This window comes from Ictalurus punctatus, chromosome 8 (genome assembly GCF_001660625.3).
Source record: "Ictalurus punctatus breed USDA103 chromosome 8, Coco_2.0, whole genome shotgun sequence".
Taxonomy (NCBI): domain Eukaryota; kingdom Metazoa; phylum Chordata; class Actinopteri; order Siluriformes; family Ictaluridae; genus Ictalurus; species Ictalurus punctatus.
This window is the reverse complement of record NC_030423.2, coordinates 7,385,338-7,406,959: the sequence shown is the minus strand read 5'-3', so window position 1 is coordinate 7,406,959 and position 21,622 is coordinate 7,385,338. Positions and strand designations below refer to the sequence as shown.

The following is a 21,622-nucleotide window of genomic DNA, read 5'->3' as shown; positions in this document are numbered from 1 at the left end:
GGGGAAGGAAACCAGAGTACCTGGAGGAAACCTCCAAAACACGGGGAGAACATCCAGAGTCCGCACACACAGGGTGGCAGTGGGAATTGAACCACGAACGTTAGAGTTGTACGGCAAATGCGCTAACCATAACCAATTCAATTCAGTTCAGTTCAATTTTATTTACAGTATACAGCACTTTTAGCAATTAACATCAACACTTAGCAGCTTTAATAATTTAGAAATCAGTTAAGGGTGTCCGTAAAACACCCATCAATCCATCCATCCATCCCCATATATATATATCTCCTGAGGCCCAAGAAAAAATATGATCTAATTTATTTTGTTTTGTTTGATTTCCTACCTATTTTGGGTAAAAAAAAAATTTAAAATATTCAACAATTTGGACTTTTAACATTTTATTTTTAATTTTACAGCAGGTGGACCACAGGACCATTACAGTTTGAAAAGACAGCCAAACTCAGAAAATAAAAAATGAACAGATTATGGCTGTAGAATGATATTAATACAAGAGTGAATTCAACTTAAAAACAAAACAAAAAGAAATGATCATTCTGGATTGTTTCTCTTGCTTGTTATTGCAAGGATGATAGTATATTTTCTATTAAAATAGAATGCATCATCATTATACAGTGCCCTCCACTAATATTGGCACCCTTGGAAAATATGAGCAAAGAAGGCTATTAAAATTTTATTTATTGTTTAACCTTTTGATCTTCTGTTTAAAAAGATTTACAAAAGTACTTTGCTCTCATGGATATCAAACAATTTGCAAATAAAACACAAGTTAATAAAAAAGATATCTTTGTTAGATATAGGTGTGCAACAATTATTGGCACCCTTTTAGTCAATACTTTGTGCTACCTCCCTTTGCCAAGATAACAGCTCTGAGTTTTCTCCTATAATGCCTGATGAGGTTGGAGAATACATGGCAAGGGATCCGAGACCATTCCTCCATACAGAAACTCTCCAGATCCTTCAATTCACCCCACAGGTTTTCTATGGGTTTCAAGTCAGGGGATTGGGATGGTCATGGCAGGACTTTGATCTTGTGTTCAGTAAACCATTTTTGTGTTGATTTTGATTTATGTTTTGGTTTATTGTCCTGCTGGAAGATCCAACCATGGCCCATTTTAAGCTTTCTGCCAGAGGCAGTCAGGTTTTCATTTAATATCTGTTGATATTTGATAGTGTCCATGATGCCATGTATCCTAACAAAATGTCCAGGACCTCTGGCAGCCCCAAAACATTAAAGAGCCACCACCATATTTAACCATGGGCATGAGGTACTTTTCCATATGGCTACCGTTCTGTGTGCGCTAAACCCACCTCTGTGTTTATTGCCAAAAAGCTCTATTTTGGTTTCATCTGACATAGAACCCGGTCCCATTTAAAGTTCCAGAAGTGTCTGGCAAACTGAAGATGCTTGAGTTTGTTTTTGGATGAGAGTAGTGGCTTTTTTCTTGAAACCCTTCCAAACAACTTGTGGTGATGTAGGTGACTTCAGATTGTAGTTTTGGAGACTTTCTGACCCCAAGACGCAACTAACTTCTGCAATTCTCCAGCTGTGATCCTTGGAGATTTTTTGGCCACTCAATCCACCCTCTTCACAGTGCGTTGAGACAGTAAAGACATGTCCTCTTCCAGGTTGATTCATAACATTTCCAGTTGACTGGAACTTCTTAATTATTGCCCTGATGGTGGAAATGGGCATTTTCAATGCTTGTGATATTTTCTTATATCCATTCCATTTTGTGAAGCTCAACAACCTTTTCCCCACATCACAGCTATATTCCTTGGTCTAACCCATTGTTATGAATGACTAAGGGAATTTGGCCTATGTGTTACCTCATATTTATACCCCTGTGAAACAGGAAATCATGGTTGAACAATTTCCTGTTCCATGTCACCCAGGTGTATTTAAAAATGAAAACTATCAATGGTTATATACTTCAAATATATTTTTCTCATATTCATAGGGGTGCCAATAATTGTCAAAACAAAGATATTTTTTGATAAGCCTGTGTTTTGTTTGCAATTGTTTGATACCCTTGAGAGCAGAGTATTTTTGTGAATTTTTTAAACAAAAGATCAAAATGTTAGCCAAAGCCTTTTTTGCTCATATTTACCAAGGGTGCCAATATTAGTGGAGGGCACTGTATGTCCATGCAATTTGTCAAAATCAGAAGTACAAATTTTGCATTCTTTAGCCAGTTTGCATATTTCATGATACCACATGGATAATTTTCAAGCCTCATTGATAAATTATAATTGTCACTGATGATTTATCACTGGTTGTAGTGAATTTTGTGTGTATAGAGCATGGCGTCATTAAGATTAATAAACAAGAATATATGTGATAATCATAGTTAAAAAAAAAAATACAATATTTTAATCATCTCTCTTCTTTCCATAAAATGTGCTTGTTCTTATGCCAGCCATTTTGGATGCAGTGTAAGAAGTTGTTCCTAGCATTCCAGCCTATAACATGACATATCACTAGAAGGCCCAGGATGACCTCTGTATTTGCCTCTGGACATACGTCTGTTTATGTCCTCAAGAATTGCTGAAAGTAGAAAGTAGATCAAAAAAGTCAAAGGACATGCATGAAAACAAAAAGTCCACTACAGAGGACACAAGTCAATGGGCGGGGTCTCAGGAGGATATATATATATATATATATATATATATATATATATATATATATATATATATATATATATATATAGAGAGAGAGAGAGAGAGAGAGAGAGAGAGAGAGAGAGAGTCAAGTGAAAAAATAAGTACACCCCATGGAATTATCATTATTTTATTTTTTTTTTTTTTTACATATTCGGACAAGCAAACATTTGATCTTTGAAACAATGCCTATTAATAAAGGTGATACACTATCAAATTATATAAAATTTACATTTTGTAGTAACGTTCACAATGGTCACATGGAAAAAGTAAGTACACCCCTACATTTATCACACCTTTAAATCCATAAAATTAGAATCAGGTGTTCTAGATTGGGTGCCAGTGATTAGAACCTGTCTTATTTAAACCGCTCTAATATCTAGTGTCTGGTGTTCCTATTGTTATTGAGGTGTGTGGTGTCATCATGCCAAGATCTAAAGAGTTCTGTAAGGCCTTCAGAAAAAAAAGTGGTGGATGGCTATGAGTCTGGCAAGGGATTTCAAAAGATCTACAAATGGTTTGAAATACATCATTCCACTGTAAAAAAAAAAACAAAAAAAAAAAAAAAAAAAAAAAAAAGACCTACAAGTGGTGCAGATTTCAATTGACTGCCAGTTTGTCCAGGACCGGCCGTCCCAGCAAATTCAGCCCAAGAGCAGACGGTCTGATGCAAAAAGAAGCCTTCAAGAACCCCAAAATTTCATCACAGTATCTGCTGGTAAGTCTTGCAACTGTTGGTGTCAAAGTGCATGCATCCACAATCAGAAAGAGATTTGACCTGCATGGGAGGCATGTCAGGAAAAAATCCTTTGCTGTCTGAAAAGAACATTAGAGCAAGACTACAGTTGCCAATGAGCAAATAGGCAAAGACAGAGGGTTGTGGAGGGTTATGGAATAGCCTAGTCAAAGCCCAATGAAATGTTGTGGGGGGATTTGAAACGGGCAGTACATGCAAGAAAACCCTCAAACAAAAACATGGTTGGATCGGGAAGCTGTCACAAGTTTGCAATGGACTCCAACAGGAAACATGGACAGCACATCACACACACAACACTGTTACAAAACTTATTTAAAAATTTAAAAAGGCTAGAAAGGTTGCAACCCAACCAAGAAGATTCACTGACGAAGGCACAACCGACATGGTGCTGGCAAACATGTCTCCTTATGTACGGAGACTTTTGGGACATGTGAGACTTTTAACCACTGTGAATGAACGAATGAAAGATATGGCCAAATTACTTGAATCAGCCCTAAGAGAAAAATGGCAAGTTGCTCCATCATTGAACACTAGTGCAATCCCTGCTTCGAAGTGAAGGGGTGAGGGAAACAAATCCAAATAACTGGTGTTAAACTCAAAGTTGTTTTGTTTTTTTTAATTTGGTGACTTAGCATGTTACTCACATCACATCTTGATAAATACTATAAGAACTTATTGAACATTGTAGGCATTAACATTTTAAGTTTTGCATCAATATTGAAATCATATTAACAGTGGATGGCATCAAATTCTGTACCTGTATGGTTCAATTAGATGGTTTAATTAGTGCCATTTTGCAACTTTTATTCTTGGCATGTAATAAAGATGATAAAACTGAATGTGTAAACAAGTAGTTATATGTCAAGGGGCTGAGTTACATAATTAACTACATCACTATGCAAGGCCTGTCTTCTCTAGGTATATAGAAATGCTAGCTACAAGAACACAGAAGTATAGAAAGGCAGAATATGGAAGATGTGTGGAAATGAGTACAGGTGCAAGATGCTAGCTACCTTAGTTATTCTTATTGTTGAAATGTGTGCACCCCTCTTTACTCAAACCCCTCATCAGTGGTGGTGTTTCCTGAATAGAACATTATAGTGCACCTTCATGGAGGAACACAAGAAAAAGTCACAACGCACTCGTCTCGTTTTATTTAAATCTCTGAAAGGGTCTCTGGCCAGGGCACCATTACTTGAGAAGTCTTTGAACAAATCTAATAGAGTATTGATTCACCAGGTAAGAGAGATTGGCATTAAAAAAATTAATAGTACAAAATGAATGATGGTTTGTAAAAGGTTTTACTAAGACTGAAGGGTGCCTATATGTTTATGGTTATGATGATGTTGATTGTAGAAATTCGATTTATATTTAATGAATGCAGATGGAGTTGATGGAATGAATGCCAAATGCAAACATTAATATTCAAGTAAGATAGAGGGAACTCAGAGTTGTCACAGTTGAGTAATATTTATTTTATTGTTTCTCTGAGTAAACTCTAACATAACCCTTAGATGAATGGTACATAGACTCAAAAGTAACAGTAATACCTTGGCATATAGATTTCAACATGTTATTTGGCACATCAATGAAAAAAATGTAAAAGAAAACCCAATAGAGTAAATAAAAATAAAGTGCATCCAAGACTAAATCCTTTCAGCACAATAGCATTCAGTTGGTTTATATTATAATTACAATGTGCTGGGACAATAACATATATGCATTAAATGCAAGATCTACATCACATTATACTCAAGGACAATAGATATCTATCAAATCAAAATCAACAGTGAATCATAAACCATTTATATATACAGTGATTTGGCAAAATAACTTGTGAAAAATAAAATGAAGATTCTTGCTGGTTCCCAAGATGCAAATATAGCTGGTAATTGTTTAAAGATAGCTGGTAGAATATTCACTCAGTGCACAGTTAGTGTAATCAGTGCTTCAAATCTACTAATCTTAAATGGAATCCTTCCCTGGCTTCTCATTATCTATAGCTCTGTCTTCATATTATTATGGATAGCTGTACAGAACCAATTTTACTGCTTGTGACCCTAAAGTTAATGCAGTCTCCACAACAGGATTTGAAGGTAAAATCAACTGCATCCACTTTTAGATATAAAGAACATCAGAATCTCTTCAGCTTTAGAGCCAAATTAGTTGCACAGAGCCTTCACTTCATTGGTTCAAGAGAGCCAGTGACTTTGAAGTAGATGCCATCGCCGGGCAGGGTGGAGGGAATGAGAGGACAGAGCCAGCAGATATACCAGTGCTCACCCAAGCACTCACGGACATTGGCGAGCACTCCGAGACTGTAAGGTCGCCGGGTTGAATACCATTCCCTCGTCGTCTGCCCTCTCAGCATCAACGCTACATGGAAAAAGAGGAAGGCGGAGACCAGCAGGAAGCCAACCACACAGGTGTCAGCAATGAAGGCAAAGGTGAATGCTTGCGCTGTCACCTGACCTGTGATCCACAAAACAGATAGAAGATTTTATCCAGTTTATAGTCATCTAGTTCTGTCTGGATGTCTCATAGTCATACTTTGTCAAGATGACTGGGTGTGCAAAATTTCTATAGATAGGCCTACTTAACTTGACATTCAAAATATAATACGTAAAAGCAGAACATTACAAAAAATCATAAGCCACTCCCTCGAGGATTGCACGAGTTCGCTATCGCAGAAATGAACACAAAATAAAGCAAACTCCACAATTTTCGGAGGAGCTTGCAATTTTTCAGAATTACCGCAGATTTTCGCCAAGATACATCATGTGACATCACAGCACACATTTCAGCCAGTGCCCTTATTGATTCATGTGCGTCGAACATGAGTACAGCTAAAAATGGTCATTGACCAACAAACATCACTGCAAAAAGCTATGCAAAACTATTTCGTGCAATTGCAATTTCCCAAATTTTTTAAAAATCCACAGCAAAAACAAGCATTTTTGGCAGCAACAATCACAAAAGCACTTGTGAGGTCCTGTATGGACTGATAAGCAAAATACACAGATGGAGAACAGAAGAATAGCATTATATTATAAACAGCAATACATGTGAATAAAAAGAAAAATAACTAAAAAACACAAAACCTAACCTTATAAGATACAGAATTTCTTTTTGCATTACATAAAATGATCAGTAAATAAAGTGGATGACCGGACAAGAGATAAAACATCTTCATACAATACCTCAAGACCCTGACTGGCCTAAACATCTGCTCATTATACACTTACCAGTGACCAGCATAATCCATGGCACCATGAGCAGCATGAAGCTGTGAAAGGTAACACCTTCCTTCAAGATGACGATGAAGACCTCAGCGTTCATCACCACAGCGTACAGCAGACCAGCCCACATGAACAGCAGACAGCTCAAGAAGTAGCGGTAATTGCGGAAGCCTACACACTGGCCGAAGAAGACACAGTGGTGATCTCGACGCAGGACACACACGTTGCAGTCATAACAATGTGAGCATCGGGGAGGAGTGTGTGTCTCACAGGTGTAACAGTATCTGAGAAGAAAAAAAAAAAGTTGTTATAATAGCACTCAAAATATCGACATACACATTATGCTGATGTGTAGCCAGGGCTGAGTGCGCTCTGCTGAGAAGAGCACAGGAAATATGAGACAAATACTGTGCAAATGATATAATGTCAATTACCTCCAACCCTGCCCCACGATATCCCCATTAAGAAATACTCCACGGATACTTGGGTTGGTTTTAAGGAACAGAGAGGCATTCCATGTTATGCTTCCCAGCATGAAGTACTGGGCAAACAGATGCATGGTCTTCCAATGAGCAGACCACTCAGACTCCTTCTGTGCTGGCTCCAAGGGGGCTTCCATCAAAACCAGATAGCTCACTTCAGCCGTGATGGAGAACACCAGAGTTGTATTGAGCACGATGGGCAGGTAGCAGAAGCCCTTCTCCATCCCACACCACACTTTCCTCCCAAAACTGACCATCTTCACCATCTACCAGCAGTTTCTATTAAAACTCTGCTCAGTGACCGGTAACCATGTACGAATCGTCTTGATGCAGGACACTAAATTCATACAAATCAATAACTAGTCCATAGCTCCTACAGGTGTCACGCTGTAGTCCAGTTTAAATGAATAAGTACTATGAGAGGGGCTTATTAATGTCTGGGACAATTCTAAAAGCCTTGTAAAGCTGTCTTTCAAGTTTAGCAAGTGAGTTAAGTCAGCTAACTAGCTCCAATCATGGCACATTAAGAACAGCTGCCCTGTTTCACATCGGCTTAGCCGCTTAGTGGCTAAAACAAATGTGAAATATTTATACCGGCGTGTCGATCCATTTATTTCTATGTTGTGTTGGAAATGAGATCTGAACTCTCAACGTAGGTGAAGAGCTAGTTGGCTAACAAGCTAAACAGTAGCACGGCACATGATTATTGTGTTACAATTTTAAGCGTCCCTTAAGAGCAAACGGTTGGGACATACTGGTTCCTACTTACAAGAAATAATGGACTTAAACAGTTCAACAAACTGTTGATATGTCAAGCATTTACATTCATATAATTTCTATATTATGGCGATACGACTCACACTTCACATTCAAGCAATAAGTAAATCACTCCCCAGGTTTAAAGTGAAGACTACATTAGCCCACTAATTAATAAGAACATGGGGAAATAATGTTACCAAAGGACCAATCACATAAATGTGTTTATAAATGTGTCAGTCTGAACAGTGACACTATCGCCCTGTGACCATCTCACAGAGGATTCCTAAATCCCTAATCCCTAAATCTTTTAATCTGTATAGCAGTTGTTCAGGCAATGGGGGTTTCGCCATAATGTTTTATGGACAGTGATGGAGAGCAGTAAAGGATATAAGAACTGGCGCTGTGCGAGTCACTTCACAAGGTACGGTCTCATTTCTCATCACAGCTACTCAGCTGTTTCTCAATCCCCCCCCCCCCCCCCCCCCCCCAAAAAAAAAGAATAGATATCTACTATTATATGTATATAATAGTATGTGTATATGTATTATAAATTTACTATAACACACTAATTTCTACACTGTAGTCGGTTTGGCAATTTGGAGGTTAATTTAGCTACTGTGAAACTGGGCTATATGAGAATAAATGAGAGTATAATGTTAATTAACTGGCAGAAGGGGGCGACATTAAGTAAAATTCTGGCTCGTAAGGCATTGAGTCCTGTACAAATCGAGATTTTCCACCGAATCCTGTCTTCTGACGTTATTTCCCTCATCTGGCCATTTTTTGAAGGAGCATACGGGTATCCTTTGCTGGACAGTTAAAAGGCAGAGGGAGTAGTTTGTGGACACAAAAGTTTTGTATTTGGGTCATTCCATCTCCAGTGGTCTAATGCAGGTTGCTGCGACTGTTTTTAATTTTCCTGTTTTTTGAGTGATTACCTCACTTTGGCATTGGTGGAGGGCAGTGGTGGCTTAGTGGTTAAGGCTCTGGGTTACTGATCGGAAGGTCGGAACAGCTGACACTGTTGGGCCATTGAGCAAGGCCCTTAACCCTCTCTGCTCCAAGGGCGCCGTATCATGGCTGACCCTGCACTCTGACCCCAGCTTCCTGACAAGCTTGGGTATGCGAAGAAAAGAATTTCACTGTGCTCTACTGTATATGTGACCAATAAAGACTCATTATCATTATCATTGCAAAAATCACCAGGTTTTGCCATTTTTGTGTCATTGTACACAAATTTTGGTTATACAGCTGTTTACAGAAGCCTCAGCATCATGGCTCAGGATGGGCCTAGCTCCTTGGAACAAAATCTGATCCCTAGAGCACATCACAAGGTACATGTAATTATATATAAACATTTTGCATATTCTTATTCCTTAGACTTAGAACTTAAGTCCAAATTTAATACTCAAGATTGCTCACAGTTCCATATTTAGGGTCAATTTATAATGGGAAGGGTTCGAGGCTCAGTCTTAATTTTTTAGGGGGTACCTAGGTAAGTATAGTGTGCATGCAGAACATTTCAAGTTTAGACTTTTCTCTTTTTTAATTAAGAAAGAAAGTGCAATTTTGTTAAAATTCCCCTCATTTTCGGGGTAATATATCTCTGGAGGGGGGCCTATGGTGGCTTAGGATGTTCGCCTCACACCGCCAGGGTTGGCGGTTCGATTCCTGCCAATGCCCTGTGTGTGAGATTGCATGTTCTCCCCGTGCTGTGGGGGTTTCCTCCAGGTACTCTGGTTTCCTACCCCGGTCCAAAGACATGCATGGTAGGTTAAATGGCATGTCCAAATTGTCCATAGTGTATGAATGGGTGTGTGAATGTATATGTGATTGTGCCCTACAATTTACTGGCACCCTGTCCACGGTGTACACCTTGTGCCCGATGCTCCGTGGGATAGGCTCCAGGTTCCCCGCAACCCCTCGTATAGACGATGGATGGATATCTCTGGTGGGGGAACAGATATGAACCTGAAATTTTCACAAAAATAAGTCTGCTATAGTAGCATTCTGCTGTAAAAATTGGTGACTTCTGAGCTGTAGAAACGTGCTTCTTTTAAACACTGAAGTGCTTCAACACAGACACTTGATCCTGCTGAATACAGAGAGAATACACTTCACAAATGCTTTCAGTGAGCACTGAATTGACTAATTGAACACGCAAGGTTTCCTGTTTCCCCAGCATGTCTATTTTATTATTCCTACAGTGAGACATGGGACTCACGTTTGAGCCGCACTATCGAATTTTTTGAAAACTTACATTAAAAAACCCTTCAAAAACAGTCAAATTATTCCCTATTATAAAAACATGAAATTAAGTCATAGCATAAGGGTTCACTGGTAAATGCAGTGAATATTACATTTTCAACATAGTCCTTTATCTTTTTTTTTTTTTTGTCAAAATGTTAAGTATTTTTCCTTATTTTTTCTTCTAATATAGTTAACTGGTATTAATTACTTATTTAATGATAGTTGGAGATAGTCGGAGATAGAGTGATAGAATTATTTTCACAGTAATGATCTGTTTACTGTGAATCCAATCTTTCATGTACATAGTTCTGTTGTTTAAATGTGGAACTTGCCACATATGCAATTCCTTCTTGACCCACAAGGGGAGCTGGTCCCACAGTCTGAACACAAGAAAAGAAAAGCAGATTTTTTTGGAATACTTTTATATAATATACTTTTGATTCATAAAGAGTAGCATAAAGGATTTATAGACCAGAGTTTCTCCATAATTTAGATTTGCCCAGTTCCCACCTATTAGGTTTACCTTATCATATGACAGCTACCAATACAGGAGGTTGAGGGCTATTGGATGCTTCCACCAAGACACATGAAATCAGCTAACCACATCCTGCATCACAAGGCAACGTAACACATTTGGAGGAAAGCACTAGCTGCCCCTTCCACATGCATGAGTACACAAACACCCATGATTTGCTAGTGTTACTTTGATTGATAGCGATACTTTGATAGAGGAGTGTATCCCACCCTTCCTCCCATTTTGAACTGTGATCATGTGGCATGAGAATGTGAACCGCAAATCAAAACGCTGATTTGAAACATCGGCACTTCAAATGCTTGAGACGACTTTGAAACTTTGGTATGGATCATCTCCCCACTACTACTTAAGGTCTTAATAAGTTATAAATAAGACTGATTCTGTATAAGAGTGCTTTTCCATTCTAAAAACATATGCTGTAGATGTCCTTCTTGACTGTATGAACTGAAGGAACCTTTAGCCTTGTACTTAATTTGTCATCTAATTGAGTCTGTGTGCTCTAAAGCATCTGCCTCTGATGAATTATTCCGTTTTGCTGTGTAGTGTTCTGGCCTGGAACATAAAACATCTTCCTCCTCACATTTTTTAAGTTTAGCTATATGGCTACAGACACTTCTCACACATTTACCTATTTCATACTTCAGAAGTTCCCAATATTCTCATAACGATTTAAGCAAAGGTGAATTAAGCTTTCTCTAGGGCTTGCACTCTGCTAACCCATTCCATGGAAAAGTACTGAGAAATTGTATTTAAGTGAATGTATAGGCAGCATGTTAAAGTCTTAATTAAAAGTTTTTATTATCCAGCCAAAAATGCATCGAAATGAAAGGAAAAATGTTGCTAATTAATGTACAAAAATATTCAAAAGTAAAAGTTTTTAACTGATGAAATTAAGTTAATGGCATGTTTTCAAGTGAAAAGTTAAACAGTTAGCTGATTGTTTTCAATTTAAAGTCCGAAAACATTATCCAGTCTGTACAGTTGCATGTTTGATAATGAATACATCAGAAGTAATATCATGTAAATAACCACTATTTACCATGAGCTAGAATTTGTCTTGCTGGCTAGCAAATTATGTTAACTACCAGAATCGACGTTAGACTAAGCTGGCATAAAAAGGTGACTTATTTAAGTATAGCCAGTTAATGTTAATAAATAAGAAGAATTTAAAAAACATTTTTCTAGGAAATGTACTTAAGTAAGTACAAGTATTCAATTTCAATAATACTCAAGTACACGAAAAAAATACATAAGTACAGACACAAAGTGCATTTTCTACCCCTGGACATTAGCCAAGTGCATTTTATCTATTCATTTATGCCTCCTCACCTTCTTTTATGTGTGTGTGCAGTAGCAGGTTCGCTCTGCTGCAGTATCAGTTGCAGGAGCTGAGTGAGAGAGAGCGTAGGGCGCGAAACCATAACCAGAAACTATTGCAGGATTTCCAGAGAGCACAGAAGACCCTCAGTGACTTGGTGGCTCGTACTGAAGCCATGAACACCATAAGGGTCAGTAAACTAGTAAACATACTACTGCCATTTGTTCACATACTGTTTTCAGTGTCTCTGAGGAATTAAATGTTTTTATTTTAGAACAGATTATAAAGGTCATGGTGGCCCATTAGAACCAGGCCTCTGTTTTTCCCCCTTGGTTTTTCTGGACTAACTCACCTTTTCACTTTTAAACAGATGGGGTATGAGAGGTACCTGGAGGAGAACTACCCTAAATGGCAGCAGAAGCTGCAAGACAAGAGGTTGTCAGAACAGCCAAAGGTACTTTCAGTAGTTCTTATATGTTTTAATCTGATATATATTCTGGATGCTTTAGGAGCAAGGATATTTAATCTTATTTGCAAACCAGTGTACTCAGTCCCATCAAATAAGAGCCACAGTAACAATCCATTGAAGACTGATAAGATTGGAGAGCACTGCTTTAAGAGGATAATTTTACTCTGGATACACCATAAGGTTTTAAGATTAAGCTTTCAAAATGTTTTGTATTTTTTATGTAGGTCCAGATAATAGAACAGCACCTAAAGGCCTGCACACCACAGACGGAGGAGGAAGGTCAAAGGATAGATAGACGCAACAAGCACCCTTTTAGAATCATCTCTCCTTCAGCTGTTTCTCCTGACCCATCTCATTGTCCCATCTTTAATTTCCTTCCACATATATCTGAGCATAGAGATAATATGGGAGAAGGTAAAAACCTGCAAATCACAATGCCCTTAGGTGGGGGGGGATAAATAAAAGGACCTACAGTATTTCAGACTGTTAAGTGTTCTCACAAAGGGACAAGCTGAAGAATCCTTACGGATTCTAGACTTAAGACTTAAGAGTGTATACTATATGGCCAAAAGTTTGTAGACACCTAATCATCAGACCTTGAGACCCTATGAGCCTTCCCAAGGTTGGAGTGGAAGAACTTGAGTGGCCTGCACAGAGCCCTGACCTCAACCCCACTGAGCATCTTTAGGATGAACTGGAATGCTGATTGCACCCCAGGCATGGAAGTTATTATAACAGCAAAGGGGCACTAAATCCGGAATGGGTTCCTCAGAAAGCACTTACATACGGGGGTGTGATGGTCAGGTGTCCACAAACTTTTGGGCATATAGTGTATGTCATGCATGGAGATTTATTTTACTTAAGATTATGTAATTGATTTGAGCCTTTTGAATGCAGTTGATTATATGGTGATTTTATGTGTTTTGAGCACCATTTTGTTTACTTTCTGTTCAAGACCCAATATCTAGGCATGGTTTATTCCACCCAGGCAGCAAACAAAACATGCAAGGAAACATCCAAAATTCCATCCATTCTTCCTTTCCCTCTATGTGGTTAACACCGTTACAGCCTCCAGTAACTGAACCGGAGCATAGTAACATCTCAAAGAACACCAAAAACATCCAGAATGTTCACCAAGCTTTGAATTCATCTTTGCTTGACCCCAACCTATTGTCCAGTGATCCACTCCAAAGTCTTTACTCAGTAGTCCCGCAAGACCCTCCTTCCTATGAACATTTGAGGCAATATTCAAACTCCTGGGCATCTGGGAATGAAAAGTTTAACCTGAGAGTTCAGTGCCCCACTGATTGTCCTTCTTGGTCAGACCTGCCTTTGATTAATGGGGATACGGAGAGAAGAGAAGAAGAAGGAGGGCAGAAAAGGCAAGAAGCATCATCAAACTCTCAAGGTGAGAATCATCACATGCAGAAGCAAAGGAAGAAAGTGAACAGCAGTCACACTAAGCCAGGTAAGGCAAGATTACACTCACGTCAACCAGTAGTTGTGTGCAGTAATAGTGAAGTCATGAATTAAAGTAAAGTCATAAAATGCAGTTTTTGTTATGCTTGGATAATTATGATTTTTGTGAAGAATTTATGTATTTAAGCCCCAGTTAGAGAATACAGAGAAAATGTCAGGTTCTGACAATAAATAAAGAAATGCCAAGTCTGCAGTTCTATGTCACTATGTCCATAGCCAATAAAATATTGTAAAAGATTAGAATCTATGGGGGCACATGGTGGCCCAACACCTTACTAAGACACTTCATGGTGTTTTTTTTAAATTAATAATTTGTCAACCATCTGTTGTCTCTCTGTTGGTTCTATTACTCAAGGGATTGGATCAAATCACCTACAACACTAGATGATTTAAGTAAATGTAACCTAGATATGATTAATTATTTCTTCATGAATTGCAGAGGAGTAAAATACTTCTCAGATGATTTGATTTCTGAGGTGGGATGACAATCCTTTTTCATTGTTTGTGACTGACACCCATGTGACCACACCCATGAATATAACATGCATCTAAGCCAGTGTTTCTAAAAAAATTCTGACAATAAAAAGAAGGATATGCCAACATGTTAGTTCTATGGCACTATATCAATATCCACCAAAAAATAATCTAAAGACAGTGAAGTCCTGATCCACACACAGCTTGCTTAGTATGCCTTTTAAGTATATTTTTTGAATGTCCACAGTGAATATATCAAATTACTATGGCAACACCAGTGAAAGCAGTGATCTGTCCTCTAAAGCTGTCAAAAGCCTTCCTACTGAAGTTCAGAGGAGAAGAAATAAGAAGAGAAGAGAAGAAAAACAGCCACACAACACAAGGAAAGATGCTGTTTTTCAGGGGTCATCCTCAATATCAGACTGTCAGTCTGTTCCAAACCACAACAAGCACAAGAGAAATCTGCTGATTTCTTGTGGAGAGTCTAATGGGAGAATAAAAAATCCCTTCAGGACTTCTAAATTTGCTGTAGATTCCCCTAAACAATTAGTGATGGAGAACAAAGACGGTGGTAGCCCGATTGAGGGAACACTCACAAGCATTTCCTGTACAGTTGAGACAAGAGGGATGCAGATACATGAAAATAAGGAAGACGAAGGGGAGGAAGAAGATATATTAAGTACTGGAGTGAAGCAAGTGAATGAAGTGGCAAACAGATATTCAACTGAGAATCGAGAGAAGAGAGCATGTCTGTTTGAAGAACAGGATAAAGAAGTAGAGTTTGAGGGAACATGCAGAGAGCAGAGCAGTACACATGAAGAAGAAGCACAGGAGAAGGAACCTTTAAGAAGCAACACGTCTGTTAAGGAATCCCTTCTTGAAGAGGTGGAGTTTGTGAGAGAAAGTGAGGCAGAGGAAGGAGGAATAGGAGAAGAGGAGGAGGAAGGTGGAGAGCAGGGATATGAAGATGAGAAAATCAGAGCATCAGGAAGAAGGAGCAATGAGAATGATTATGAATCTGATAAAGAAGGAAGTTGCAATGAAGTTTTGGTATCGGGTTCAGAAAGAAGCATCCAGGACAGGTAGGCTACAAAACTTTCACCATACAGACAATATGTGCTTCTACTAATCATACTGCTTCCTGATTAACCCCTGAATAATTTTTTTAGTCTCAGAGAGTTGTATAAAGATGACACTGAAGATGACCTGGCTAAGAAGGAGGCAAACATAGAGGATAATGATAATGATGATGAGGATGATGTGATAGTAGAAAAAGCATCCCCATGGTCATGTCATCCTGTTTTTGAAGATACTAAATATGATGATGACGATTATGATGATGAGGAGGAGGATGTGATAGTAGAAAAAGCAACCACATGGTCAAATCATCCTGTTCTTGAAGATACTATATATGATGATGATGGTGATGAAGATGATGATGATGGTGATGATGACATTGAAGGTCTTCTCGCACCACAGAACGACTCTCTGCAACACCAGTAGGTATTTTCCCATGTAATCGTATTTTATGTAAAACAATAAATACTGTATTTGTTTTTGTTTTAACTATAGAGCTCTTTTGTTTTTTGTTGCAGGGCAGATGAAGCAGACGAAATACTCAAATCAAAAGGTGACAATAAATGTCAAATCCATGCGGTTATTGTGTAATTTACATGAAATTCATGGGCACTTCAGTAAATATATAGATAAAAGATTAACTGATGTACCCATGTATAGACGATAATTTGGGGTACTTCATGTACAATGTAACAATGTAACAATGCTTCTCCATGTAACAATGCTTCCTCAGCAGCTCAAAGATAAATAACTTTTTAGAAAATATTTTAGATTCATAATTTAGATGCTAACCTCCATAACTGGTAAGTTGTAACAGGTTTGTAGATAAGTTTGTAGATATGAGGTGGCAGTGCCCTCACCGAGGCTGATAATGCCCCTTCTACAGAGTGCAGGAGCTTACTGAATCATTTAATGAGGACAAAAATGAAGTAAAGGATAATTTAATATTAAGGGTGATTGAATTCAGAATAGGTTTCAACTCATTTTAGCCTATCCAGATTAATAGCAAAATACAGCCTGTTTTAGATTGTTTCTCATTTCAAGCTTTAAATCTTTTCATATTCGTTTAATATTCTTTAAAACATTACATATTCTGTTGCTGATTTTGCTGCTTTTGCTTTTTTTTTTTTTTTTTTTTTTTTTTAAATAAATGCTAAAGACCTGAAAAATTATTTGCCAATACAGTAAAATTATTAAAAGCTTCAAATTAGTACAACTATCTAGAGGCTTTAATAATTCTATATTTGGTTTATTGTAATCTTATAATAGGAAATACTAGAAACATTTCACTATATTCAAGATATTATTACAGTGTATAATAACAACATAAAAACAAGCTTTTTATTGGAACACGCAGTAACCGCATTTAAAGTTTTTTTCTGTACAGTCATGTGAAAAAATAAGTACACCCCACGGAAATTGTTGACTTTTTTGACATATTTGGACAAGCAAACATTTGATCTTCTTTGAAATAGTGCCTATTAATATAGGTGATACACGCTATCAAATGAGACATAAAATTGACTTTTTGTAGTAATTTTCATCATTTAAATGAACAAAAAACAGATCAGTCACATGTAAAAAGTAAGTACACCCCTACATTTATCACACATTCAAATCCATAAAATTAGAGCCTGGGGCGCACGGTGGCTTAGTGGTTAGCACGTTCGCCTCACCGTTCAAGTCACCAGGGCCATGTGTGTGCAGAGTTTGCATGTTCTCCCCGTGCTGCGGGGGTTTCCTCCGGGTACTCCGGTTTCCTCCCCCAGTCCAAAGACATGCATGGTAGGCTGATTGGCATGTCTGAAGTGTCCATAGTGTATGAATGGGTGTGTGTGAGTGTGTATGTGATTGTGCCCCGCAATGGACTGGCACCCTGTCCTGGGTGTACCCCGCCTTGTGCCCGATGCTCCCTGGGATAGGCTCCAGGTTCCCCGTGACCCTGAAGAAGGAGTAAGCGGTAGAAGATGGATGGATGGATGGATGGATGGATGGATTAGAGCCAGTTTAGGGAGTGCAGGTGGAACATGACTTATTTATACCTCTCTCATATCTAGTGTCTGGTTTTCCCTTTGTTATTGAGGTGTGTGGTGTCATCATGCCAAGAGCTAAAGAGTTCTGTAAGGCCTTTAGAAAAAAGGTTGTGGATGGCTATGAGTCTGGCAAGGGATTTAAAAAGATCTCCAAATGATTTGAAATACATCATTCCACCATAAGGAAAATAATCTACAAATGGCGCAGATTTCAAGCGACTGCCAATTTGTCCAGGACTGACTTTCCCATCAAATTCAGCCCAAGTGCAGACCGTCTGATGCAAAAAGTGTCTCCACAAATCTCAAAATTTTATCATAGGATCTGCTAGTAAGTCCTGCAACTGTTGGTGTCAATGTGCATGCTTCTACAATCAGAAAGAGATTGCACAAATTTGACCTGCATGGGAGGCGTGCCAGGAAGAAGATTTTATTTGTCACATATACATTACAGCAAAGTGAAATTCTTTTCTTCGCATATCCCAGCTTGTTAGGAAGTTGGGGTCAGAGTGCAGAGTCAACCATGATACAGTGCCCCTGGAGCATGGAGGGTTAAGGGCCTTGCTCAAGGGCCCAACAGTGGCATCTTGGCGGTGCTAGGGTTTGAATCCCCGACCTTCTGATGAGTAGCCCAGAGCGTTGGAATAATGTGCTCTGGACAGACAAATCAAAGATAGAGTTGCAGTAACAGCAGACATGTTTGACGCAGACCAAAAACAGCTTTTCAGGAGAAGCACCTCATACCAACTGTGAAGCACGGTGGTGAAAATGTTATGGTTTGTGGTTGCTTCACTGCCTCAGGGGCTGGACAACTTGCATTCATTGATTCAACTATAAATTCTATGAACTATGGACCTTTCAGCAGGATAATGATCCTAAACACACTAGCAAATCCACCAAGGAATGGCTCAAAAAGAAGAAATGGAGTGTTATGGAATGGCCTAGTCAAAGCCTGAATTTGAATCTCATTGAAATGTTTCGGGGGCATTTGAAATGGGAATTACATGCAAGAAAACCCTCAAACATCTTGCAACTGAAAGAATATTGCATGGAAGAGTGGTCAAAAAAAATACAGCAAGACTGTTGGACAATTATACAAAATGCCTACAAGAAGTTATTTCTGCTAAAAGGGGAAAAAAAAAACTAAGAAAAAGCTAAGTTTCCTTGTGGTTTTGTTCAAGTATATCAACTTCATTAATAGGCACTGTTTCAAAGATGATCAAATGTTTACTTGTCCAAATATGTCAAAAAAAGGCAACAATTTCCATGGAGTCATTTTATCACATGACTGTCAGCTCAGAGATATGCACTGAGCGGCTATGCATTAGGATTGCCTTCCAAGTCTATAGTGTAGCCTCTTGGTTGCTTGGTGTTTTATTTTATTATTTTATTTTCAATGTATTTATTAATTAACTGTTTTAACCCAGGTTTGCGCAGCGATTCAGAAGAAAATGCACATGGTAAAGGCGAGCCAGTGAATTCCGGTGATGAATTTGACCATTTTTATGATTAGGCTCCACTTGCAATCCTCATTGATGAAGGTGACCTCATCAGTGACAAATGACAAGAAGATCAAACATTACTTCAGGGACATCTTAATATATAAAAAAAACTCTCATATCTGCCTGCAATAGGACTGTAGCTCCAACAATTCTGTGCTTTCAGGATATGAAGAAGGTTTATAACCTATACAGCAAACACAGACAAGCAGACTGAAAGATTAATAGAGAACAACACAGAGAATTACAAAGAGATGAAAGAGGACAAACCGGTGTGGGGAATCCCTCAGGCTTTTATGTTATTTGCTGGGAGCTTATCGGCTTGCCCTGAAAGAACCACAGTACTGTCACTGTGCAAACACAGGTGGTTCTGCTCAGGCGACAGAAAGAAGGAGAGATATGACAGAGAATAATAGAAATAAAGGGAATAGATCACAATGGAGGACATCAAAACGAATCGTGAGAGAGAAGCAGAACTGTTAGGGGAGAACAGATCATCTTCCCTTACACAGCATGCAGAAACTTCCCTAATTTCCCAATATATGCAATTTGAATGTAGCAAGGGTTTGAATGCTTTCATATTTAGATTGGAAGCACAGCCTAGGGGAGGAGGGTGAGTTGGAGTTCAGGCAGTGAGAGGAGGCCGAGTGAGGGGGTAATGGGGCTGAGCGATGACTGTTTAAGCGATGGCTATTTGAACAGCCATGTTTGCATGGATGAAAAGGGACAGAGGGACGCTAGCAGAGATGCACATTAACAGACAGACGATAAAAAAAAGCTGCCACTGTGTAAACTGCACCAGCCTAGTCTTTCCTTCGGGTGGCCATGACAACGCTGCAGAAGCTACTCTTTGCCCAGTCACATGCCCTCCTTTTGACATGAGGAACAAAACGTCTCCAATGTGGCAAGTCAAAGCAGACATTTTGAATCTGTTACTGCTGTAAACCAACTGCTACAAGCATTGTCCTGTCTCACTATTTTCCTGAATAGCAGCTCACATTCTATAATGTTATATTATTTTAGCTGAAAATTATAGTTCAGTGCATTCAGTTCGGTATCAGTGCATGCCACTTTATTAAGCCACTTTTAGTCTTGATTGAAAATAGAATGAGTGATATCTGTAATAGCTATGCTACACTAGAATAAAGTGGTATCTAAGTGATTATATGTATTTATGTAAGAATATTTTCTATGGCATGTAAACTCTTTTACTTATAGGTTTGTTTTTTGAAGCTGAAATTCCTATATACTGTATAAGATAAAGAAAATAGTCAAATGTAGAACAGTGTTCTGGCTTAAAGAAATACACAATTAAATATTCTCTATAACATACTTTGTCATTCTATATTTTCTAATCTTTTATTGATTGCTTCAGAATCAATGAATTGAAGTAGCCCTTTTGGACCTTCCCTACCCACACCCACAGAGTGCTCCAGACTGAATTCTAGACTGAAAAAGCCTGAAGTTTTGATATCCAGTTGGTGAACTCTACATTTCAATATTATAAAGGCCTTTTGATCTATTGAACAAATCCAACTTGGAACCCAAAACACATACTATTTAAAAAAGCCTTTTATAAACCATGGTTTAAAAAACAGGTTACTATTCAGTTTTTCAAACTGTAGATTTAAGCGTGAAGAATGTAAGTCTGGACCTGATGATGAATCCTAAGGGTTTAAGGGGTTAATCAAAGACAATCTCTTCATCAGTCATATCCGTGTCCACCTCAATGTGGAACTCACAGTCTGGCAGTCACAACTCAAAGCTCATGAACTCCTCATCCCTCACTCTTTCTTTGTGGATTGGACACACACAGAGGAGCCCATGGCCTCTGCTCAGATCGCTGTGGGTGTCCTGGTGCCCCTGCTGAGGAAGACACTGCATTGGGGAGGTCTGTCGTTAAGCTGGTGTCATCCCTTTGTCCACATCCACTTGTACACAATGCTGCTTTCCCAAGATACAAAGCTTAGCACAGTATGGGTGGAAGGAAAGTCAGGACCTTTTGAATAACCTTCCCGGCATATCCATGTAGGAGAATGAGATGCCACACACTTGCTGTGCTACATTATTTACTCACCTATCCTGGATATTACCTCCATGCCACATCTTAAATAAAGAAATTGTTGCTTATTTCAATGTATAAATGAATGTAAGTCATATTGTGTTATTGATTTCCTATATTCCTGCTCATATCTTAAGGGTTATTTGAATATCTTAAGGGATGTTGAACAGCAGTGGTTACTATTTATATCAGCATTTCAACAAATATTTATCATTTACAACTCCATACACGTTAAAATCCACTGAAATACGAATTACCTCTTTTGAATGACCAACGGTTAAAAAAATGTGCCGATGCTCCATTGATTTTCTTGCAAAATCGTTGGGCCCCACTAAGCTTCCATAGAGTCATTATTAAACCTAGTGGCTAGAAATGAGAACTGCATCAAGTGCTACTAGAGGTCCACTGGAGCAAGATTTTCTCTGCCCCATGCTCATGCAGGATGAATTTATGTTTCTGACACTCACTTGCTGTGAATTACAGGGTACCTCTAAAAATTCACTGGAGAGTAGC

At 38.6% G+C, this 21,622-nt stretch overlaps 3 protein-coding genes across 3 annotated transcripts; 2 read left to right on the top strand and 1 right to left on the bottom strand.

The window, feature by feature from the left end:
- Positions 1-4,887: 4,887 nt before the first annotated feature.
- Positions 4,888-7,881, bottom strand: zdhhc24 (zinc finger DHHC-type containing 24). Its single transcript, XM_017475159.3, has 3 exons — positions 7,110-7,881; positions 6,682-6,959; positions 4,888-5,908 (listed from the first exon to the last, which is right to left on the bottom strand). The coding sequence occupies exons 1-3, from the start codon at positions 7,421-7,423 to the stop codon at positions 5,616-5,618; spliced, it is 885 nt and encodes a 294-aa protein (XP_017330648.1). The 5' UTR covers positions 7,424-7,881; the 3' UTR covers positions 4,888-5,615.
- A 403-nt stretch (positions 7,882-8,284) lies between these two features.
- On the top strand, positions 8,285-14,021 carry LOC108269338 (uncharacterized). The gene is made up of 5 exons (XM_017475158.3): positions 8,285-8,337; positions 12,053-12,209; positions 12,390-12,473; positions 12,713-12,902; positions 13,444-14,021. Exons 1-5 carry the CDS (start codon positions 8,285-8,287, stop codon positions 14,019-14,021), a joined length of 1,062 nt encoding a protein of 353 aa, XP_017330647.3.
- Positions 14,022-14,678: 657 nt separating this feature from the next.
- On the top strand, positions 14,679-15,944 carry LOC124628415 (glutamic acid-rich protein). The gene is made up of 2 exons (XM_047157107.2): positions 14,679-15,523; positions 15,611-15,944. The coding sequence occupies exons 1-2, from the start codon at positions 14,679-14,681 to the stop codon at positions 15,942-15,944; spliced, it is 1,179 nt and encodes a 392-aa protein (XP_047013063.2).
- Positions 15,945-21,622: the final 5,678 nt, after the last annotated feature.